General features: G+C 43.3%; 2 protein-coding genes across 3 annotated transcripts; both read right to left on the minus strand.

Moving 5' to 3' along the window:
• Window positions 1–792: 792 nt before the first annotated feature.
• On the minus strand, window positions 793–5,477 carry LOC138207956 (cyclin-dependent kinase 2-associated protein 1). Of its 2 annotated transcripts, none has more exons than XM_069165572.1 (4): window positions 5,427–5,477; window positions 2,591–2,691; window positions 1,551–1,677; window positions 793–1,447 (listed from the first exon to the last, which is right to left on the minus strand). In XM_069165572.1, the coding sequence occupies exons 1-4, from the start codon at window positions 5,452–5,454 to the stop codon at window positions 1,380–1,382; spliced, it is 324 nt and encodes a 107-aa protein (XP_069021673.1). In that variant the 5' UTR covers window positions 5,455–5,477; the 3' UTR covers window positions 793–1,379. The 2 variants fall into 2 exon arrangements, with proteins under 2 accessions (XP_069021673.1, XP_069021664.1); XM_069165563.1 differs by lacking the exon at window positions 5,427–5,477 and adding an exon at window positions 4,908–5,058.
• A 1,368-nt stretch (window positions 5,478–6,845) lies between these two features.
• On the minus strand, window positions 6,846–24,486 carry sbno1 (strawberry notch homolog 1 (Drosophila)). The gene is given in 33 exon segments (XM_069165585.1): window positions 6,846–8,532; window positions 9,729–9,922; window positions 10,434–10,510; window positions 10,623–10,760; window positions 11,458–11,544; window positions 11,637–11,731; window positions 11,916–12,062; window positions 12,897–12,971; window positions 13,070–13,169; window positions 13,279–13,350; window positions 13,431–13,543; window positions 13,669–13,804; window positions 15,263–15,394; window positions 15,492–15,664; window positions 15,760–15,930; window positions 16,761–16,964; window positions 17,085–17,230; window positions 17,320–17,417; window positions 18,717–18,899; window positions 19,022–19,175; window positions 19,274–19,379; window positions 20,087–20,222; window positions 20,339–20,500; window positions 20,589–20,679; window positions 20,792–20,925; window positions 21,953–22,113; window positions 22,489–22,585; window positions 22,687–22,787; window positions 23,590–23,731; window positions 23,815–24,042; window positions 24,158–24,256; window positions 24,366–24,434; window positions 24,436–24,486. Coding segments are annotated over 33 exon segments (4,215 nt in total). The 3' UTR covers window positions 6,846–8,389.
• Window positions 24,487–24,552: the final 66 nt, after the last annotated feature.

Genomic DNA, 24,552 nt, shown 5'->3' on the forward strand with positions numbered 1-24,552 from the left:
AACCTCTTCGTGCTGTAAAAGCGCGTTAGACGTTAAATAAAGCCGTAACTCTGTCTGGAACCCGCTTTTAAATCTGTAAAAATGCAGCAAAGTGACATATCTCCTAATTTGTTTTTACATCTGAACCACTTTGGACCTGGTCCTGATCTAAAGCCTATGTATTTAGTGTGGTTAAACCTGGGCTACGTTGTCACAGAGAGGTTACACATTTTGTAAAACAATTTCTGATTTGTGAAACCTGTATTCTTTTTGTCAAATTGCACAAGAGACATTTCACTGCTTCCCCCCCCCCACACACACACACACACATTGGACCTACTTCAGATTTAAAGCTACTATACTTAGTCAGGTCAAACCTGGATTAGATTATCTTTTTGTTTTTTTTCCTACATCGACATTGGATTTAGATCAGATACAAAACCACTGAACTGAGACAGGTTATACTTGAACTGGATTATCCAAGAGGAGCTAAATGTTCTTTAAAATACAGTTTCTGATTTGTAAAACCTTTATTGTATTTATGAAAATGTAGTAAAGGCACATTTCTGGGACCCGGCGATGTAGATTACAGGTTCCTAAACCTTTTCCGATCATGTACCACGACATACCAAACTTAATTTCCCAAACTACCAACAGTATCCAACCGTGTCATGCTGACATTTATCATTTATTAAATTCCTTTAAAAGGCCAAATGTAAAAAAAAGATTCTCTCACTGACATGTTTTCATGTATGAAACATGTCCACAAGGCTGAAAGTCACTAAACCCCAGTGAATCACAATGACAACCGTATTGAAAATACAATTTATTACACTGAGTAATAAATACATACAAAGATGCAAGTAACAGCATTTTCCTTTTTTTTTTTTTTTTTTTAATACCAAAACCCACCTCAACACAAATGAACCGATGCATTTGGCACATCTCTGTCCCTCATTCACTCAGTCACGTGTTCTAGGGGTCTGAAAAACAGACCAGAATACTATCAAAAAGAAGACCTCCATCTACCCCCGCACAAGCCATGCAGTGTCTACAGTTAACCCACGGGCCCGTTCGCATGCACAAACCAATGTTTTAAATATGAATCAAAACTAAGATCCCGAAAGTGGGGCGTTAAAAACGACACGATTATCCTCTCATCTGATTTCCAATAACCCGAACATGATTTTGAATGATACCGCCGAACCCTCAGGAGTCGTGACTTGTGTTTCTGTTTCGTTTTTTTGTTTTGTTTTGTTTTCTCTAGGAGCTTGCTTCTCTTCTCCGTCCTTCGTTCCTTTACTTCCCTCCTCACAAAGGAAATGCCATGCAGGTGATTGATGTTGTTTTCTCTCCATGAATCGCAGTTCGTCTTGCAGGGAGGAATGTGTGCTGGTCAGCTAGGACCTGGCGTTTCTCTCCGTCTCAGCCAGGCACTCCCGCACCAACCCCCTGGCGTGGATGATCCCTGGGAACAAAGACAAATACGCGTTTAGATGAACAAACTCTGAATTATTTAATGCCTGTATTTCGCTCTTGAATCGTTCTGCATATTAAAAGATTTCAGCCACCTCTTTTCAGTCTCTCCATTGCGCTCTTGCTCCCAGCGTATGTCGGCCTGATCTCCTTTCCAAGCTCCTCGATGATGGCCAGCAGCTCTGCATATTTGTTCTGAGGCACTTGGCTGCCGGTCGAGCCCTGCAGAACCGGAGCAGAACCGGAGCAGAACCCGAGTCAGGTGCAACACATTTTATGTTGTTGTCGGGACAGCAGAGTAACCTTGATCTATAGAACAGTTAGAACCAGAATCACCGCCTCCTGGTTGTAAACCTTCATCCAACAGTCAGGTTGTAGTTTACCTCCATGTCTGTCCAGACTCATAAAATATGAAGTGAGGACTTGGAAGTTTAATTATGAATGTTGCTGCAAAGAAGCTACAGATTCTAAAACGTTGACGCTTCACACACATCTTCAACTGGACAGCACGGAAGATTTAAACATTCAGGACAGATTCAAGGTAAACGCAGAAGATTTGTGTCTCCAATTCAGGATCTGCCCAAATGTGAAATATGGTTACAGTCTCCCCTTCTGTTTCTGAGCTAAAAGCGACCTTTGATTCACCCCCCCCCCCCCCCCACACACACACACACACTCTCACCCCCACCCAACATCTAATCAGTTAATCCGTGAGTCCACTTGAACGTCTGTGCCAAATTTGAAGGAATTCCCTCGAGGCGTTCTTAAGACAACGAGTTCACAAGAATGGGACGGAAGGACGGGACGGGTGAGAGGATACAGTGACCTTTGACCTTTGACAACAACAACCTCAGTTCATCGTTGGGACCGAGTGAACCTTTGTGCCAAATTTAAAAGAATCCCATTGAGGAGTTGTTGAGATATTGTGTTTACGAGAAAAGGACAGACGGACAGACGGACGACCAGAAAACACGATGCCTCTGATTACGGCCAAAAAAAGATATACGCTTTAAAAGTTCAGTTTGTTGGGTTTCGCTTGATCTATTGGCAAAAAAAATGAACATAATATTCATAATTATGTTTGCATTATGGCTATAAGTCTTCACTAAAATTGGTAGAATCCAGATGAAAGTACCTGTGAGAATCCCAGAGATGGAGGTCCATAGTCGCTCAGAAGAGGCCGGTAGGACTGCAACGTGGCCAGGTTAGCTGCCGAGGGAGACTGAAGGCTTCCAACTGGTGACACAAACATCAACAAACATGTGGGTCGGCCCTGGTTTGGTGTCAACAAACACAGGAATGGCATGAAATCAAATAATCATACAGCTCCTCCAGAGGTTTAAATGTTTTTGGATCAAATTCTGATAACAAAAATAGTTATTTCGCAGATCTGTAACGCTCATACATTATTATTAAAAATAAAGTATTTTGTATCTTTAAGTCTGTGATAGACGGGCGACCAGTCCAGGGTGGACCCTGCCTTCGCCCAAAGTGAGCTGGGATAGGCTCCAGCTCCCCCTGTGACCCTGTTCAGGATAAAGCGGGTATAGATGATGGATGGATGGATATCTTTACGTTTGTGTAGCTGTTGATATTTTTAAGGTTCTAGTAGCTGTTAATATTTTTAAAGTTCCTGTAGCTGTTAATGTTTTTAAAGTTCCTCTAGCTGTTGATGTTTTTAAAGTTCCCTGTAGCTGTTGATGTTTTTAAAGTTCCTCTAGCTGTTGATGTTTTTAAAGTTCCCTGTAGCTGTTGATGTTTTTAAAGTTCCTGTGGCTGTTCATGTTTTTAAAGTTCCTGTCGCTGTTAATGTTTTTAAAGTTCCGGTAACTGTTAATGTTTTTAAAGTTCCTCTAGCTGTTGATGTTTTTAAAGTTCCTCTAGCTGTTGATGTTTTTAAAGTTCCCTGTAGCTGTTGATGTTTTTAAAGTTCCTGTGGCTGTTCATGTTTTTAAAGTTGCTGTGGCTGTTGATATTTTTAAGGTTCTAGTAGCTAATCATGTTTTTAAGGCTTCTGTAGCTGTTCGTGTTTTTAAAGTTCCTGTCGCTCTTCATGTTTTTAAAGTTCTTGTAGCTGTTAATATTTTTAAAGTTCCTGTAGCTGTTAATGTTTTTAAAGTTCCTGTAGCTGTTGATGTTTTTTAAAGTTTATGTTGCTGTTCATGTTTTTAAAGTTCCTGTCGCTGTTAATGTTTTTAAAGTTCCGGTAACTGTTAATGTTTTTAAAGTTCCCGTAGCTATTAATGTTTTTAAAGTTCTATAGCTGTTGATGTTTTTAAAGTTCCTGTCGCTCTTAATGTTTTTAAAGTTCCCGTAGCTGTTCATTTTTTAAAGTTCCTGTAGCTGTTAAGTGTTTTTAAAGTTCTATAGCTGTTAATGTTTTTAAAGTTCCTGTAGCTGTTCATTTTTTAAAGTTCCTGTAGCTGTTAAGTGTTTTTAAAGTTCTATAGCTGTTGATGTTTTTAACGTTCCCTGTAGCTGTTAATGTTTTTAAAGTTCCTGTAGCTGTTCATTTTTTAAAGTTCCTGTAGCTGTTAACTGTTTTTAAAGTTCTATAGCTGTTAACTGTTTTTAAAGTTCTATAGCTGTTGATATTTTTAAAGTTCCAGTAACTGTTCATGTTTTTAAAGTTCCTGTAGCTGTTAACTGTTTTTAAAGTTCTATAGCTGTTGATATTTTTAAAGTTCCAGTAACTGTTCATGTTTTTAAAGTTCCTGTAGCTGTTAACTGTTTTTAAAGTTCTATCGCTGTTGATGTTTTTAAAGTTCCCTGTAGCTGTTGATGTTTTTAAAGTTCCTGTAGCTGTTGATATTTTTAAAGTTCCTGTAGCGGTTAATGTTTTTAAAGTTCCAGTAACTGTTCATGTTTTTAAAGTTCCTGTAGCTATAGATATTTAAGGTTTTAGTAGCTGTAATTATTTCTGTTTTTGGATCTTTTGGCTGTTTTGGTCTGATCACTTCCTCCTCCTCGCCGCTCTCCTGCCGCTTTGTTCGGTTGTAATTTTCAGCCTCCAACGCGAGATGTCCTCGAAGAGACATAAAACCAGTCAGAGGCAGATCAATCGGCAGCTCCGACCGAGGAGCATCATGGAGGAAACGGAACAAGGCTGGCTCAAGAACACACAAGTGATACATTTTTGTCACCGTGTAACGGCACCCACCCAGCGGGACCGCGACCCCCGGACGACGGATAAACCCGTTTCTAGGAGCCGCCGCCGCCTTCGCTCCGCATCCCGGTCGTGTTTCTGTGCCGCCTCGTAACGCGGATGGCGCTCTTTTACATTAGTAATAATGGCGGATATGAATTAGCCTAGCTCCCAGGATCTGACCCTATATATATAACTGGACAAAAACTACAGACACGGTCTTTCTCCAGGTATTCTCCGAGACCCCGAATTTAACAGACGATTTAACGGACGGATACTCCGCTTTTCTCCGCCGTTTTCTCCTTACCCTGGTTCCCAGAAGTTCCCGGAATGTGCTGATGGACATTGGGTTTGTAAGACATTCCCAAAGACATTGTAAATTAAAGAAATAAAAATGACCCGAAATTCAGTGAAGCGTCTGTCTCTCACTTTTTGTTTACAACAGCGGCACCGGCAAATATGGCCGTCACTTTATATTGACACCCACCGAGCTTTCTGCTACTATCCACTGCGGCTTATCAAGAAAAGGGCTCACAATAAACACCATTTTACACCGAATTCACGCACGGTTTTACACGCATTTACTGACATTTAACCACATTTAACACCGAGTTCCGCTCCAAACTGCACTTTTAAAACACTTTTAATTTAAATATGTATAGTTTTTGAACAACTTATGTATTTTTTTTTAAAGTAGAAAAATCAGCTTAGTGTAATTAGAGGTTTCTGTATTTTTTTACCCGGAGGACTTAAGACAATAAAAAAAAAGCTTTTGTTTTAGGAAAGTGTGAAAGAAAAGGAGCAGCTGGAAGCAGTTTGCAGATACCTGTCTTTGTCTGTGGGGGCGCATCCATTTCTTCTTTTTCTCCTTATTTATATATATATAAAAAAATATCAGCTTTAAACAAAAAAAAAGTAAAGTTAAACTCTTGTTTTGGAGACATGTGGTGGTCTTCCATTTAAAAGGGGCTCTTCAGGAGGACATTATTTCCCATCAGTCCTTCTTGGCCGCATGGTTGGACTGCAAAAGGCTTTTTTTTTTTTGTGTGTGACCCAGTCCGGCTCCCAGTGTCGTGACCCCGGACCCCTGCAGAGCTGTGCCCCCCCAAACAAAGGAGCTCATCAGCTGGAAACTAGGCTGTCCCCCTTCAGGCAGTTTGATTCAGTGAAAATAAGTCTGTTTAATTATAATATCAAAATTGAAGGTGATTATCAATACAAAAACAATATAGAAAAAAAAATAAAAGAAAGATAATTTACTTTATTCACATGACATTAGTATAAAAGGAGTTGGAGGTTGTATTTTAATATATTTACAAGCTATAACTCCCTTTAAGCCAACAAAATGTCTAATGAATAAAAAAAGAAATTCAAGGGGAATCATTTATATGGCATTATACACTTAGGTGCCACTTTATTAGGAACACCTAAATGAGACTGAATGCAAATCCTCCAGTCATGTCAATTTCATTTTATTTGTTGGATGAGCTGTTTTAATACACTTTTGATTGTATTTGTGGTCATGAGGCTTTTTTTTTTTTTATACTTGGTTAAATTTATTTTTCAGCGGTATTTAAGCAACTTTATGTGCAAAAATATCTGATTTACATGTAAAACATGAAGGATTGTTAATAAAACTACCCACAAGTATGTAAATTGTAAAAATCAAATGTTATTTACACAATAAATAACTATGGCACTGCTGCATTGAATACTTTTACTCTTGGCTAAATTCTGCTCATAAAACCTAAAATAACATCATTAAATCAATTTTTTTTCCAACAGTGAAGGATTTTTCTACAAGGCTTTAGAGCTTTTTGGTTAGGTTTTGTAAGTATTATAATGAGAGTCAGGCAACATTACAAAATAAAACAGAAATGGTATCAATATCACACAAATGAGCCAAGATAATGATGAAATTAAGCTTCTTTTTTTTTTTTTGGGGGGGGGGGGTGGTTATTTAACTAAACTGTAATGTAGTGGCAGTTCTGTATCATAAAAAAAACCTCAGAGGTAGAAGTATACCAAGCTTTATTGAGCATTGCACTCATTCATGTACAGGTAATGTTGAATTTTTGTACAACCATTTATCAGTAGTGCAACTCGTGCAATGATGAAAGAGGAAAAAAAAAAAAAAAAAAAAAAAAAAAAAAAACAACAACAACAAAAAAAAAAATCCTTCAAGTGTTTTAAACTTTAGAGGAGCCGATCTGCAGTCCCCCCCCCCCTCCCCTCCTTCCCCCCACCCCCACACGATGTTGCAGCTCCACAAATGTCTCGAGACGTCCCACCAGACAGAATAAAAACCGGCTCATCATCGATAACGTCTCCTCCGGTCCTGTCCAACACGTCAGATGTGTTGCGAAGAGTTTCAGTTTTACAAATTGTACAAATGATACAAAGACCTTCTGATTTCTCTTTAAATGCGTCGCCGGTCGAAGCACAGGAGCGAATACATACACACACACACACACACACCTAATATTAACAGTAACTAGTCCACAGGTGGAAGATGTGTCCGAGACACAAACACACCCTGCGGTTTAATTACCGGCCGTCGGGAAAACGCTTGCGTCCCTTTCAGTGCAGATCCTAAAGGATGGGGAGGAGGCGGAGGGCCCCACGGAGGAGCTGCACCACACAGCACACGCAGATTTTTTTCATTACAAACGAATCAGACGCTGTAAAGAGCCAGAGGGAGCGAGGGAGGGAAGGAGGGAAGGAGGGAGGGAGCGAGGAAGGTCGGAGGAGCGCCCGAGTTCTGGTCATGCATTCGTCTTTGTTTTGAGTTTCACCCCTGAGCGGATTTCTATTTAAAATAAAAGAAGGAACACGGAAAACACTGACTTTATTTAACTGTTGGAGACTCGCTCCGAAGACAACGTGTCTGACTCTCTGAACGTGGAGACGCTGCAGCAGACATCAACATTTAATATCTAAATTTACAACCGCGACTCCTCTTGTGGCCTTTTAAATATACTGAAACACAAGTTTAATATCAGAGAACTACACCTGTAAACCCTTAAAAAATATCCTTATATCTGCTTTAACTGCACCACAGGACCATAAACTATGTACTCGATATCTGAATGCTGCATATAAATGCTAAACTGTAAATATTTTACTGTTTTAATCTGATTTTAGTGAGATGTTTCCTTTGACTCTGCTGTTCGTGTGAAATAAAACAAACCAAAGGATAAATATGAGACCCGTGTGCAGAACAGAGATCGGAGTAGAAAAGAAGCAATGCTGTGGTTTTCGATGGCAACAACGACTTTTTGGTCTTCTTTGAGCGTCAGGGGAAAAAAAACAACCTCAAACCGGGTCAGTTTTTCTACTTTAAAAGACGTCTCGCTGCAGCGCAGCAGCACGTGGAATGAACGTGGGATCGTATGAAGCACTAAATGCCCGTCATAGTGGTTTTTCGTGTGTCGTGCACCTTCGGTCCGGACACCGGACCGAGTCTCTGCTTCTCGCTCTGGGGGAGGGGGGGGAAGTCGTGGGAGGACTCGGATCAGCTCGCCCCTCCGTGCGGATCTTCTGCCCCTGAATGTCAGAGGACGAACCGAACCTCTCGAAGGCGGAAAAACGAAGAGTCCGCGGATTACAACTCGTAATGGGAGGAAGGTTCTCTGTACAGCCGCCGCGTTACATTTGACGGTCACCGCGGCGACACCTCCGACCTCCGCAGTGCGGAGAGAGAGAGAGAGAGAGAGAGAGAGAGAGAGAGAGAGAGAGACAGAGACAGAGAGAGCGACGTGGACCGGAGACGGACCGGGGCACCTCGGACTATGTGCTGGCAGCCTGGCTGAGACTCTGAGGGTGAAGCTGCTGCCGCTTCTGCTGCTCCTGGACGGCCAGCTGCTGGCACTGGTCCGACGTCGACAGCTTGTTGATGAGCGGAGACACGCAGTTCGCTGGAATGATCAGTCCTGCGGAGGAGACGGAGGGTCAGAGTCTGTGGACCGCGTTTTACATTCACACGTCTTTAAAAAAGGAACAGTTCAGGGGTTGTTGTTGTTGTTTATTTAATGATTTTCTTTCTGGCTGAAAGTTAAGAGATATCAGCCAATAGAGATGGTGATACTGGATTATTAGGGGCCGATGCATGTGCAGATATTAGGAAGTAAAAAAAAAACATTCCGATATCAACATATCGACTGAAACGTGGTAATAAATGATATTTTACAGTTAAACTTTGTCTTTAATAACTTCAGTTCATGAAAACAGAAAACTCCACAATGTAATAAATATTAATAAGTAAAAATTTAAACAAAAACGGAAGTCGAAAAATGACCCCAACCATCTTTTTTTTTTAAATCTTGTTTTCATATCAGTCGACATCCTGGGACAACATCATCAGATAAAAATCAGCCAACTAATCAATCATCGAGCTCCAGAAGTTATTTAACACACACGGAGGCCACAACTTCTCATATTTTAACTTTGTTTGCTCTGCAGTGAGCTTCAGAGCTCCTTGTTTCCGGTTCTTTCAGCTAAGCTCACCAGCTGCTACGTTCGTCTAACTTTTTGTCTAAATCTTCACGTACGTAAACCTGACCAGCCGAGACGGAGGAAAGCTACTCGTCGTTAAACCGAAGTTGATCGTCATAAAAACAACAGTTCATCTGCGGTTTACGGCCGCAGCGTCCTGATGGATGATTCTGGGAACCGAAGGACTGAGGAGGTCCAAGACGTTGCTGCTGAAGTCAACACCGATTTAAACCGGTTCTCAACAACAAAAGTGTCACCAGGTTCGAGGCCTGGAAGACCTCAGTAATACTTAAAAACAAATATGATACGCGTTTAGAGTCGGAGGGTGAACAGTCGAGACGATGAGCTGCTGTCACAGTATTCAGAGAAACCGTCGGCAGATAAAGACCGAGACGTCGGAGCCTTTGAACAAACAGCAGTCTCCACCACAACACGTTTGTTATTGGAGGGAGACTTTAAAAAGTCTTTATATAAAACGCCTGTGAAAGAACACGGAAGTTCACTTTAAGACGTCTGCGGATCTGCAGAGACCCTGAAGCTGTTTCTAAAGTAGGAACATCAGAGGAAGTTCAGTGCAGATCGCGGAGAGAGAACTAACTCGTCTGATTTAACTGCTCCTTTGAGACGGACTCACCGACTATCCTCTGTCCGTCTTCGGTCCGGAGCCGGACGATCTGCACCTTCACGTTGGTTCCGCTGACCGGAGTGAGAACCTCCTCCAGCTCGTTCCACACGCTGAGCACCGAGCCGCACAGGACGTAGTAGGTCCGGCAGCGGAGGCCGACTTCACACTGCAGACCCACCGAGGCCTTCTTACAGTTACCACGCCTGCAGGAGGAGAGAAACACACGCACACACACACACACACACACACACACACACATTTATCATTGACAACAAACACAATGTGTGTGAAAAAAAAAAAAAAATAATCAAAGTACTGAAACTCCCCTCAGTTCCTTCTCAGGAAGAAGGGCAGAAATATTTAGTCTCATTTTCTTAAAAAAAAAAAAAAAGGACCCAGAACTTGTGGTCACTGTTGTTATAAACAGTTCATTAGTTTGGGACTATTTTCACCAGCAGATGGATCCACAGTCTGGTGAACATTTCAGGCTGCAGGACAGTGTGTGTGTGTGTGTGTGTGTGTGTGTGTGTGTGTGTGTGTGTGTGTGATTAAATTATAATAAACTGCAGCATGTGTTCATGGTGATAAAGGAACATGTGATCTGTCATTTTAGATAACGTTGCAAAGAAGAATAAAAACTCATCGGTAGAATAGACTGTGCTTTTGGGGCGTTTTTATGAGATTGTTTGGCATCAAGATAAATAGTGAACATACCAATAAGCATGAGAGCATATCTTTGCTGATGACTTGTACTGATCCGTCCAGTGTTGCTTGGCGTCTTCGGACATGACCTGACGGAACCAAACAAGAAACATTTTTTTTTTTAAATGACTCCTCACATTAAATATTCTTCTCAGTGTGTTTAAAAAAAAAAAAGAAAAAAGAAAAGAAAAGTCGTCAAACCTTCTTAAACTTCTTCTTGATGTCTGTGTACGTCTCCAGTTTGAGTTGCCGGCCCGTGTTTGGCCTGTAAACCAGGAACAGCCTCTTCTTTGTGTTCAACTCTTTGATCAGGATGGCTGTCTTCTTGTTGTTCCTCATCTGGAAACCAAACGCACACGTTTCATTGGGGACAACTATTTTTCCATGGAAGCGAAACTCCTGCAGGTCCTGAGATAAACAAACACTTCTAGTGACAGAAAACTAAAATAAAACGGGACTGAAAGTGCACTAACTGTAGTAAAAACAACCCATAATGCAACACTTGTGCAGAAGATATGTTACGCTGGAGTTAAACTATACCTGATGTTGAGAACTCAACATAAAAGACTCAAAGATTCAAATCTCCGATCAAACAATCCCGATTTAAAAATGCGTCGTAGTCAGTTTAAGGCTTCGTTGAAACGACACGTTGGCTTGCTGGCCGCCTCGCCGCGTGTCCTGCGTCCGTTTGGAGCGTCGGTTGTTCACGTCCTCGGAAATTAACGCAAACAAGTCCGAAACCGTTACGTCCGCGCACGGCGGAAAACGCATCAGTGACGTCCCCCGTCGGTTTGTGAACGTGATGAAGCCTCCAGTTCAGATTCTGTCCGTCACCGTCTTGCTAGTTCGGAGCGGTTTGGAGCAGGAAGTGACCATATTTGGACGAGCTGGGGGGGAGGAGCCAGCAGTGGATCTGACTGATCCGATTGGAAACCTGACGATGCTACGTCCCGCCCACCGATAGCTGTAGCCTGACTGCACCACGGGCCTGTCAATCAAACAGACAGCCTGAAGGACGCAGGTCGGATTTTCTCACCTGCACGTAGAAGCCGTCGTCTGGTCCGTTCTGTTCGGCCCAGGCGTGCGTGGCTTCCTCCCAGGACATCCCCCTCTCCACGCTCACCTGGGGAGGAGACGCACAAGAGATACAGAGTCAGGCGACGCTGCTGTGATCCGACAACATCCTGCGGGGCTTTTAAACACACGGGAACCTACGGTGTAGAGCTCGACGTGTCCGGATGTGGTGTAGCCCGGCGTGAGGAACTTCCTGCAGTCCACCTTCCTCACCTTCTCGTCACCGGAGCCGAAGTCTGACACGACACAAGACGAGAGGGAGGAAGATGTTGTCATTTTTTTTTTTTTAAATTTAAACATACATTTGATACATTTCAGGTCCAATGAAGCTCAGAAACCAAACCTTCAGGGCAAACAGATGATGAGAAGAAAGGGCTGTAAATAATTCAACGTCGTCTTGCCCCAGATTCGGCTTCTTACCCAGGATGCCCATGTCGTATCTGCCGTTCTTCTTGGCCTCCTGGATCACCGCTGCCAGCGTGTCGGAGAAGTACTGGAACAAGGCGTTCTGCTGCTGCACCTCCATGCCTAGAATACGGTTCAGGAATTTCCCGATGTTGTTGTAGTCTGGAGGCAGAGACAAAGTCCAGTTACACATTTACCACAAAACTGCACCGTGAATCCAACACCGTTCCAACTAGAAGTCAAATTCTCCGAATAAAGTAAAACTGTCATCTTTGTGCTGATCAGACAAAACTCCAGCCCCATTATTTTATTCCCAACAGCTTGTGAGCTTTATGTACTTAAATAATAAAATATTTCTTCTTAATTGGGTCACAAAATTAATACATTTCTTAAAAGCGGTCCCTCAGCCACTCTGAAGGGCGGACCAATCAGCGACCAGCGTCGGTGGTTCAGTGCTTTTGTCCCCGCCCCTCCTTCGCTGTGATTGGGTGAAAAGTGACGATGACGAACGCAGCATTTTTGCCCAAAGTTAAAAAAAATTAGATTCCAGGAAATAAACACTCAACATCCTCGTCACGCTGCTGCCGTTTGAAAAAAAAAAAAAAAAACATAAAAAAACGTAACGTATGCCGATTGGTTCAAATTAACCAGTAAGATGGAACGACTACGAACGATTCCGTAGATTCAAGCAGTACATTTAGGTCTGGGTACACCAGGCTAGCTGTGAACGGCTCCCTCTCCCACATTAGAATACATCAACGGTAGTTTTACAAACATTAAATCAGATTGGTTTTTTTTCCACCCCGAGTTGTCGTTTTTGAGCCGAAGCTCTTGAGATGTTAATTTTCCTGCATGTTTGCCTTCGTTAGCAGCTGCAGGAAAAAGACCCGCGAAATTCCTGACTTTCCATGTCTGGAATAAGACTTTTTAACAATTCCCTGATTAAATGTAAAAGTCGTTGCGACGTCATATATTTAAATTCAGTTTTAAAATCACCTTTGTCCAGTGTTAGTGTCCCCGATCTGTCCTCCACATTTATGAGGCCCACACCTATTAAACCGCCCTGAATTTCTACAGAGGAGAAAAGAGAAAACAAATTAGTTGTTGCTCAAAGACTCAAACAAACCAAACGAAACAGACTGCAGTCTCCTGCGCTGGTTCCGTCGTACCTTTGAAGAAATCACCTTTAAAGTTTGAAGGCGGAGTCACTAACGGAGTGTCGAGCTTCACGATGGACTTCATGACGATCTCCAGAGCGTTTCTGCCGTACTGCAGCGGAGATACATTATTATTTATTTTTTTTTCAAAAAGGGGGTAAAGCGAGTCACGTAAAGACGACGACGAGACGTTCAGTCTGACGGACGCTCGGCGTTCTTACTTTGTTGTCGAAGTTAAACCTGCTGAGATCTCGAGTTTCCGTCGCTCGTCGGTCTCCGTGAGTGAGAGCTCCCTGTCACGAGGAACAAACACGAGTTAACCGGTGTTTTTTTTTAAATAAAAGATAAACCGGTCAGGATTCAGACTCCTCACCAGACTTTCTAGTCTCTTGGCGACTATAGACGCAAATCTCTGCTCCCCCGCCAGCTCCGATATGAGGAAGACGTACTCCGGAGCCGTGACCTGGTTCGACCTGTGAGTTCTCCCTGTGTTCGCGCAGACAAACACAAAACAGCCATTTTAATTATGGGGGACAAAAAAAAAAACAACAAAAAAAAAACGACAACATTTAAAGTCCGAACGAGCGGTAGGTGTTCAACCGTCCACTGACCGAACTGCTGGATGGCTCTGTCGGCGCTCCACGGCAGCTCCAGAGTCATGTGGACTCTCCGCCGCTGGTTCTTGACGCGCCGGTCGGCCTGCAGGGAGATTCCTGAGCTGGCAGCCTCCGAGATGATGGAGATGTTCTGGTTTCGGGAGGAAGACGAGTAAATTTGAGCTTTTTACAGACAAAAAAAAATAATAATAAAAAAAAATAAATATATATATATATATATATATATTTTAAAACATAAAAATGTTAGCTTCTTTCCGTCGGGAAATAACTGACACACACACACACACACACACACCAGATTTCCAGCAACAACACGACTCGTTCAAAACGTTCACAAATGCAGTTTCTGTGAGTCTGTTCCTGATATGTGGAGTTTAAAAGCTGCTTCTCCATGTTTAGTTTTGACTCTGGGGGTCAAAAAGCAGACGAGCTGACTGACGGGGGTCCAGATGGTTCATAACGTGGCAGCATATCAGGAAATGTATTTTGGCCCTAAATCGTTCAGACATTCGTAAAACTGACGACGAGCGTTTTGAAATCAATTCTTTGACAGACGAGCAGGAACCTTATTTTCCCCATCAGATAATGTCCGGGTGTAAAAGTTCCTCCAGCACACGGTTACACAAACAAGCTGATGCATGACACAAAACACTTTAAAATGCCAGATGTAGCATAAAGCTACAGAAACAATAGCGTCGTTAAAAATTATCTCCTTACAACATAATCTAGTTCTTCCTGTGCAAACAGAACTAATAAAATAGTTCCTGTGTGAAGTTCCTGCCATAAAAACACATCTAGTCATAAATAAAGTTGCGTTCAGAGGCACTAATACGTTTGAATGACGATGAAGCAGCAGCGGTGGATTTCTGCAATTTGATGTGAAATCACTGCAGCAAAAGATTGAATGATTGTCACTGTGAGAACTTTCCAGATGAGTCACAGTGTTACAGGCTGCTGCGTAAACCTCAAGCCCAAAACCAACACGGGGTGCAGCTGTTCTTTGGTCTGAACCAATCCTCAACCAGCAGTGACGTCACCCGTTGGTTTGTGAACATTATGAAGCCTCTAGTTCAGATTTTGTCCGTCACCATCTTGTTAGTTCGGAGCGGTTTGGACCAGGAAGTGACCATATTTGGACGAGCTGGGGGAGGAGCCAGCGGTGGATCTGACTGGAAACCTGACGATACTATGTACCACCCACCGACAGCTGTAACTTGACTGCACCACAGGCCCGTCAATCAAACAGACACACCCCCAAAAACATTTTTTTTTTTTTTAAGATTATTTTCTAATTAATGATGGATTATTTTCAGATGGACCTCCAGAAAACTAATAAGAAGGAGTGACTTTAGCTAACAACACCGAGATAACTGGTGGAGACATTTTATTGACTTTGTATTTGATGAGAGAAGTTGAATGGGAGTCTATGGAGCCGGAGGCTTTTTTGGAGCCAACCTCTAGTGGCCCTCGGTGGTATTGCAGCTTAAGCCACTTCTGCATCGGCCTCATTTTTCAGACTTTTATATCCAGTCGCACCAAGTTTCCAACAACATTCCACCCGTTTCTACCATAACGACTTTGTTTGTACCTTCTCTCCGTCCATGAACCTCTGCTTCTCGGTGAGGTTGAGGATTTCCACCGGGACGTCCAGCTCGGAGCGCGACTCGTAGGTGATGGTGCCGTCGTCGTTGCTGACCACGCGACCTTTACGGCCCGTCATCTGGTGGCAGAAATGGAAAGTTAAAAATGGTAAAAAAAACAAAACAAAAAAAAAAAACACACTTGCTATTACACAGAAGAAGTGCAGGTGTTTGTACCTCGGCCACGTTGTCGGGTCCTCCCAGCTCGTCGATGAGCTCGTCCAGCGTGTTCGGCGGCAGATCCTCCGCCAGCTGATCCAGTTGCTCCAGTAGTTGTTTCTTCATTTTCTGGGCATGTTCCACCGCGTCCTGACTCGTCAGGCAGCTATCGGGCGGACTCTCAGCCTTGACTTGTGGAGGAGGAAGAACAATGCTTTCATTAACCCTGGGGAGGCTCCCGTCGGGAGTGTGGCGGATTCACCCGACCGTGTTGCGTCATGCTCACCTGTGGCGGGCACGCTGGGGGGGATGATGGAGGTGGTGAAGGCGGGCCGGGAGGAGCCGAGCCCCGAGGCTAACAAGGCACTTTGAATGGAGTCCGGATCGATGCTCCTCCTTCTCTTCTTCTTCTTCTTCTCCTTCCGTTTCTTTGGTTCCTTTCTGATGAGCCACGGATCTACGAGTAGAGAATTCACGCTAAATATTCAACGTTACACAACAAGTAGTTCCCGACCCGGAGATCCGATTGGTCAACTGTACATTTGGAACAAATCGTCACTGGAAATATCCCTCCACCTTCTCAATGGGAATATATAATTAGAATTTAATTTCATATAACATGTAATATAATGTTATAATGTTGTTTTTACTTATTGTAGGTGTATTAAATGTGACCCATTTGGTGAAATCGGGTCTCTTTTGGTCCTTTTTGGTCGCTCCGAGCACCACGGATAGTCGCGCACTTAAAATCCCAGCGGCGGCCAGCTTGACCGGTTTGGTTTTAACACACGACACAGTGCTAAAATCTTAAAAACACCCGAGTCCATGGATATCTTTTTTTTTTTTTTTTTATCAGATATCTTGGTTACAATCAGACTGAGCTAGCTGAGCAGTTTAGTGTTTCTATGTGTTGTATTTATTCAGTTTGAGAAACCATCTCTAGAAAGCAATAAAACGGACTAGAAATCCTCTCTGTTGCTAGGGTCGTTACTAAAGGTCGGACTACTTCCTGGAGTATTAAACATGGCATACGTTACATTCACTTCTACTGACGTGACTGATTGTTTTCAGGCTGTCAGTCATAGCCCATGTGTCGCCATTGGAAACGGAGATCACGCGAACAAAAAGTTGTATACTTTCTGAGCCAATTGCAACACAATATGAATACGTTTTATATTCAGTTGGTAACTCGTTGTATAATCGCGTCACTGCTGCGCCAATAAAGACATTAAAGCCCGCCCTCTCGTGTAACGTTGCCCGATCAACAGCCCCCGTCGGCGTGCTCACCGTCCTCGCCGTCGTCGTCGGACTCGTCTCTGAACGGGTTGAAGTCGTCGTCTTCGTCCGCCGAGCTGATGGACTTGAAGCTGTCGTCGCTGTCCTTTCCCGACTCTTTGTCCGAGTCGTCCGATTGGCTCTCCTCCGAACTCGTGCCCGACAGACCGCCGTGCTTGCGTGGCCTCTTCTTCTGCGGCTTCTTGACCTCTGAACCTGGAGGGGAGAGACAATCAGTGAACAAACGGGAAAAGTTACAGAAATGAAAACGTTTTTTTTTTTTTTTTTTTTTTAGGAGTTTTAACTTGACCTATTTGACGTCATGGTTTTTCTTACCTTTCCGTTTCTTTCCTTTCTGCCCGGCCTCGGCCTCGCTGGGAGACGGCGTCTTCTTCGCCGACAGGTCGATGCCCAGCAGGCTGTAGAGCTTCTGTCGGTCTGGAGCTGGGAAGTGCTTCTCGATCAGCGACTGCAGCACGCCTCTGACAAAAACAACGATTGCAGAGATAAAAACACACATCCGTGGCGTTTGAACTGCGGGAGGAAAAAGTCATCTGCATTCGGCTCGTACTTCGCTGTTGACACAAAGTCGTTGAGCTCTCCGCCCCCTTCCTCCAACGCCTCCAGAGTTCTGGCTTCGCCGGTGGACTGAAGGCCAATCACGATGCACTGCAGAGGAAACAGCTGGTCAGGGTTCTATAAAACGGAGCATCACTGTTCTACTCAAACGTCGTATTAATCTGGGAAATTAGGATTTCGGTATTTTCCGATACAGCTGGTAGAGAAATGGCAATCATTTGTTTTGATGTTTTTCTTTACTATTAGAAAACTGCAGAATCATCATAAACAATTTTAATATTCACTCCAAATCCAATTACTGCTCATGTATGCATGTATTTTGCTTGATATTGTCCTTAATTTCTTACATTTTTTTTATTGTTTAATTTATTTGTAAATTGCTTGTTTATAAGTCTTTTGGTTTGATTTGTTTTGGTTTTGTCTGATGTTCAGCAGAACTTTTCTCGTGTATAAATACACAAAATAAATCAGTCACTCCAGGAGTTTTGCCGTGACTGTTTGCGATCAAAAATGTTTGATTTTACAACAGCTTTTCTCAAAAATAACAATGTAATTAGTAAGAGTAAGAGTTTTAAGTGAGCTGCTATTTACTAAAATTACTTCTTAATAATAAATAAGACCTAATTACTTTTCTATGAATATAAGCACACTGCACATCACGGAAATAACTACGGGGCTCATATTTACAAACAAAATTCATAAAGTGACATCACTTCAAAACAGAAAGACTACATCTGCTGTCTCAACAAGAGCCTTTAATACTTTTTAAATCATATTAACTCAACACAAAAACAAAGTGACGTCTCTTCCCACTGGAAGTGAGGATAAAACTAATTCAACATTATTCCTCGTTCCCATTATAAACCACATTTCCCACAAACCCCGTCACTTCCTGTTGTTTCCCGTCTCTCCGGTCGGGCAGCGCGTGTTTGTTTTGCTGATCGACTATAAATGAGGAGTTAGTTTTGTTAATAAAGTGAATTTTGTTTGGTAATATTGTCTTTATGTCATAATATCTTCAGCCCAGATTCTACAGCTTCATTTCATATTTTAACTCCATTTCCATTTAATTTTGTGCGTTTTATTACTTTTCTAATGACATTTTCTTGCTTTTAAAGCACTTTCAGCTGCATTTCTTGTACGAAAAATGATATACAAATAAAGTTTGTTATCATTATTAGAATAACTGAGGAACTTTTTTTTGCGGGGAAAAACAAAAGAAGAATCTTGCATGAACTTTGCAAAATTTGACAAATATTGCAGCGATTGCCTGAATTTTTGTAAACTGTTGCGACTGAGAAGAAAATGGTGATTTTCCTGATAAACAGAATTCAGCGGAGTAATTGGATCTCACAGGAGGTATAACTCGTATCTGAGGAGTGCTCCCACCTTCCCGTTCTGGACCTCCTCTCGGGCCAGCTGCACCACTCGGCGGACTTTGGAGGCGATGCAGAGGTATTTGAAGAACCTCTGGTGGGCCGACCAGAACTGACCCCACATGGACTTCTTCATGCGCTGCTCGGCGTCCATGAGGTTGGCGGCCTGCTGGAACTTCTCGCGCGCGCTCACCCACTGGGGACGAAAACAACGAAGTCATTAACAGCGAGCGCGAATCAAGAGACTGAGAAAAACAAAACAAACAAAAAAAAAACACGATGAGTTTAAAAAAAAAAAAATTAAAAAAACGTGCTTACCAGCCTCACGGACTTGTTGTACATGCTAATGTACTTCTGAGTCAGCGGAACCTCCTCTATCTTGAACGTCACACCTGTGAAACTCAGCTGCCTCGCGATGTACATCCCCCTCAGCTTCATGTCCATGGCAACGATCTCCATGGCGCCAACACCTCTGCGTTTCGAAAGGAAAAACGTAAATGTTTGTCAGACCCTTTTAAAGTCTGTAGACATTTATTTGTATTGCCGTTAGCTGCTGAAAGCCGAACCCACCTGCGCTCCACCGCTTGGATGAAGTTACCGAACTCCCTGAAGGGCGTTTTGTGGCCCCAGATTCCCAGACGGTTCATGTAGGCCATGTTTCGCGGCTCAGAGGCACCTGGGTAGAAAAACAAACAAAAAAAAGTGACGACATTTTCAGTTTAGTGTCGAAACAGATTCACCACCTTCAGACTGACAATGAAGTCTCATATAACCAGATTTATCTCCGCCACGCTGCACACAGATATCGCTTTTTTTTTTTCTTTTCTTCTTTTAAACCAATCACAATAGTCTCGTGTAGCGCCGAGCTCAGCATGCAGTGAGGATGCTCACTGATGTGTCAAGGAGGAGCTTGTTTTGGTGGAACATTTGCACGGCATTAAAATGGATAAATTCCTGAAAAAAAACCACACAAAAAAACACATGAAACGTGATTTTTTTTTTTTGCTACAACATCTGGAGGTGGTTTGAAATGATACCAGTCAGATTTCTACAGATGCGTCTCAGTCCGGACGCTCTGCCGGCTCAGATCGCGACACATGACGACATCATTTTCAGAGAGAGACAAGAGTGAGCACAATCTATGCTAACGGCTAGCAGAGCTATCAGAAAGGGGAGAGTTTCGTCTCTACGGAGGACAACAATAAACTGGACAGTTTACTGTTGGCCACATCACCAGCGTAGCTACTTCCGTTACCACGACAACCCATGCCGATAGGTTGCCGACGCCTGGACACAGCTTAATCTGATCTGTTCACTTGCAAAAATAAAAAGTGCGGAGCGGAGAACTCGCCGAGAACACGGTGGCCGAGTACGTCTACTGACCTGTCGCACTCGCGTACACGACCCGAGCCTTGGGGAGTTTGTTCTGCAGCTCCAACACGGCGAGCCCCGTTTTCGTCGGTTTGGAGGATCCGATCGGACACACGTTTTTGGCTTTGTGACACTCGTCATAGACAATCTGGAGACGTTTGGGGTTAAAGAAAGTCATCGCAGTTCTCACGTATATCACTTTCAATATGATTTTAATCCGACGTTTCAGGAGCATCTTCTCTCTCGGTGGCCTTAAAAGGATACGACTCCGTCGTAGTCCTCCCCACACCAGTGGAGCAGCTGATCGAATCGGGTTTTGTACTTCCCACCTGATTGGCTCTCTCCGATCAGGGAGGAGTAGGTGGCGAAGATCACGCCCTTCTTCACGCTCCCGTTGTGTTTTGAGGAGATTTTTCCGTATTTGAACTGAAAATGTAAAAAAGTAGAATCGAGTCACGCGAGCAGGTGAACGCCTCTAATCGGTCTTGTCTGCGCTTCATTAACGCATCGTCACCTTGTTCAGTGAATGGACCTGGATGTTCTTGGCGCCGATGTCCCTCAGATCCCGTTCGGCGTCGTACTTTAGATCGTTGGAGACGCTGAACCTGAACAGAAGACCACAAAACATCATTGGAGGGAGAAAAAAAAACAAAAAACAGTCCAGGTGTTTGTAATCGCCGCTTTTAAAATATAGCGCGACGGATGCGGGTGATTTACCAGAGCGATCTCTTCCTGCCCAGAAGGTAGTTCTCGTAGATGATGCCGGCGATCGTGCGGCCTTTCCCCACGCCGGCTCCGTCGCCGATCAGGTAGGCGGCTCGATCACCACTCGGGAGGAACGTCTCGTGTTGCTGCGGTGCGACGACGTGAGAAACGCACAGTTAGAACTCAGGCAGCTTAAAGGCGTTGAAGTGTTCATTTCTGCACCCGATTTAAATTTGTACTGAAAACGAGTCACATTTCAATCATGTTAAATTTTAGACAACAAAGACTGAAAGGCTTTTTTTTTTTTTATTAAGAGTGTTTTTCGAGGGACTTGGAGAGAACCCAGAAAAGTACCAAAACACACATTAAAAAAGGTAAATATCAGCACTGATACTTTGATGTCAATATATGATAAAAAATACTTTTTTTTTTCTACGCCCATTTTTAATAAATCCAATTTAAGAAAAAAACCAACAACATCAGGGTAACATTTTTGTTGTTTTCATGCAGTTTAGAGGAGGAGAGGGTAATCCAGGTTATTTTGCATAGCTACAAGTAGATGAGATTTAATCTTCGTAAAAGCATTTTAAAACAAAAAACGGTGGATCACCTGACTGCACCACAGGCCTGTCAATCAAACAGACACGCGCCCCCAAAACACATCTTTTTGAAGCTTATTCTCTAATTAATGACGGATTATTTTCAGATGAACCTCCAGAAAACTAATAAGAAGGAGTGGCTTCATCTAAAAACACAGAGATAACTGGTGGAGACATTTGACTTAGAATTTAATGAGAGTCTATGGAGGCTTTTTGGAGCCGACCTCTGGTGGCACTCGGTGGCATTGCAGCTTAAGGAACTTCTGCATCGGCCTCATCTTTGAGGCGCAGTCTCACCTCGTTGCTCAGGCTTTGTTATAAGTAGTGTCTTACTTCAGTGTGCGAGTATAGCATGCAGTGAATTAATGGGTTGTCTGGTAGGTGAAGACCGGTAGTTTTATTGCAGTATTGTGTCCATTAAAACTCATTGAGCCAACAGAGCGTGTTTTGTGAAACGGTGAGATTCTGCAGGCGGGTTGTTGTATAAGACTTCTTTTCTCTTTGAATGTGAAAGAAGAAGTCCTTGAACAGCTTCTGTCTAGCGTTCACCGACGACACGAGCGCCGCTGCTTACCTGAGCTGCATACGTGATGGCCTCCAGCTGCAGTGCCGACAGGCAGCCGCGATCGATGACCTCCTCCGGGATGGTCAGCCGGTACCACACGTCCGGAGGGTTCACGCTGGACAGCGAGCTGGTCTCCACCACGGGGTCGGGGTGCCTCAGGCCGATCTTCACTGTGTCGGGACAGACGGCGGATTGTGATGCGGATTTGACGGAGCGGTATTGATTTCAGGCCCGACGCAGTTTTCACACAATCCATTGTGTTCTCATTCAGCTCGAGCGCCTCGCTCGTTTGCCGCCGCCGTGACGGACTGAATACTGAACAACTAATGTAGACCGCCTGCGCAAACATCACACACACGGTATCGACCTGACTTGTCGTTTCCAGGGAAACGTGTCGAACTCGGATGGAAACAACGCTTCGGCTCAGAAATGCTCGTTATAGATTTTTTTTTTTTTTTCAGATATTTATCGTCGCCAATCGGGAGATGTGGATTTCATTTTAAACCAGATTTATCATCCTGTGTCAACTCAACAGTTTTACTTACGTTTCATTGGCATGTACTCCGCATACGTCTCCGCATGACCCAGCTCGTCCTCCTCTTCCTCCTCTGGCTCCTCTTCCTCCTTCATGCCCGGGGGCTTCTGTACACGGAGACGTGACATATTCTCCTGATTTTAATCATCTCCTGAATATCTACGACGTCTGTGTCAAATTATGATGAAATGAATATCGCAATACGAACCAGCGAAGGCGAGAAGTTCTGCAGTTTGAGGTCTTCGCTGATCCAGATCTTCGCAGCATCTTTACCCAAAACTTCTTTCTTGATCCCGTTGTTCATTTCACCTGAAACGGCGACAGAGAGGAGATTAATGCCACCTAAAGGACTGCAGAACATCCGAGTGGTCATTTTCTCGCCTCATAATTCCGATTTTTAAAGCACTTATTAGCAGAGCCGCTATAACAGTTTGGACATTTTCAAAGTTAATTATGTCCTAATTAAATGTGGACAAGAGAGAGTTTACAGGAATATAAACACATGAAACTTCACATTTTACATAATTTACAATTATTTTAGAAAAAAACAGTCCGTCTACATAGTTTGTAGTTGATTTCCTCTCTTAAGGCGTTTACATAGCGAGGGCGTTTTTTTTTTCTTGCAAATAATTCACACGTAAATGTATTTTTTCAAACTTTTGTTTTTGGCATTAAAACCTTCACACAAACTTCAAATATTAACCAGTTAAAAAAAAAAAAAAAAAAAAAAAAATGTGGTATTAACTAAACATTCAAATAATAAATAAAAAAAATTGTCAGCTGCCAGACTAATGACAGGAAATCCTAATAATATCACTGATTAATTGCTGAACACATCCCGGCCCTGGATAAGAAAGAAATAGATGTGTGGTTTGGTAAATTAGCCAATAATAGATACAATTAATTAATTTCAAAGAAAAATGCTGTAAATAATGTTACTATCAACAGCAGAATAAAGAAAAACTAGTCAAGACCTTCGTAAATAAAAATCAAGATGTTCTAATGCCTTCGAAGGTCTTTTTCAAAGAACCTTAAATCACTGCTTTTAAAGACTTCAAGTAGGAATCAAAACACAAAGATGATCATGTATTTTCACACTTAAATAACTTACCTGGACCTGTGGCTGTTGCCGTAGCAACCGGTGGGGCAATATCAGGCGGAGGCTTTAGCCTCATGAGCTCCATCAGACTGTTGCCCCTCAGACCGGCGCTCTTCACGTTCCCCGTCCGAAGGAGGTCTTTCAGCTGAATCTGCTGAGAAAACAAAACGTATAATCAGCACAACCAAGAGGAAAAACGTTCCACTGTGACGCGTTTAAAAAAAACACAAAACGTACCTGATCTCTGTTCGAAGGCACGACGGTGGACGCCGACGGAGGAGTGCCGGCGGAGGAGGGCATGGACGACCCTCGCAGGGCCGAATTGGCCACGTGGACCACCTTGGTGACCGTTATGGTGTGTTTGATGGGGTTGGTCGCCGATTGTTTGGTCGCAACAGCTCCGAGCGACGGCAACTGATTCAGCTGATTTAAGACAAACGTGGTGGTTGATGGCTGAGGTTTGTGCTGACGGGGAAAAGAAACGCGAGAGTTCGATTTATACCACAAAACAGCAACTGCCGCATAACACATCGTGGCTTGATGTGGCCGTTAAGGGAGCACTGGCGCTCTGCAATCTCACCCTGATTGTAACGATGGGGACTGCAGCTGGAGGTTCGGGTCGAACGACTTCCACCGCCTCCGTCCCCACACCGACGTCCAGGGCACTGATGGAGATAGACTGGGAGAGGGACACAAATGGCAGCATCGACAAGAGTTATAGAAATGGTAATAAATTTGCTTTTTTTCCCCCCCCCCTCCAAAACTATAAGGATGGAAGATCGCCTTACTTGCTGGGTTGTAGAGGGCTGTGCAACATCCTGAGAATCAACATCCAATATCCCAATATCGTTCGGAGCAAATTCCGCTCTCGCTCAGAGCGGCGAGGAGTAAATCCTGTCCGGGATCCATCTGTGAATTAAACAGAGATAACTTTATGGTAACAATGTGGTTTACCTGCATACAAAAATAACACCC

This window comes from Embiotoca jacksoni, unplaced genomic scaffold, assembly GCF_022577435.1.
Source record: "Embiotoca jacksoni isolate LCO1_2020_lvr unplaced genomic scaffold, fEmbJac1.0.p SCAF_10, whole genome shotgun sequence".
Lineage (NCBI taxonomy): Eukaryota > Metazoa > Chordata > Actinopteri > Embiotocidae > Embiotoca > Embiotoca jacksoni.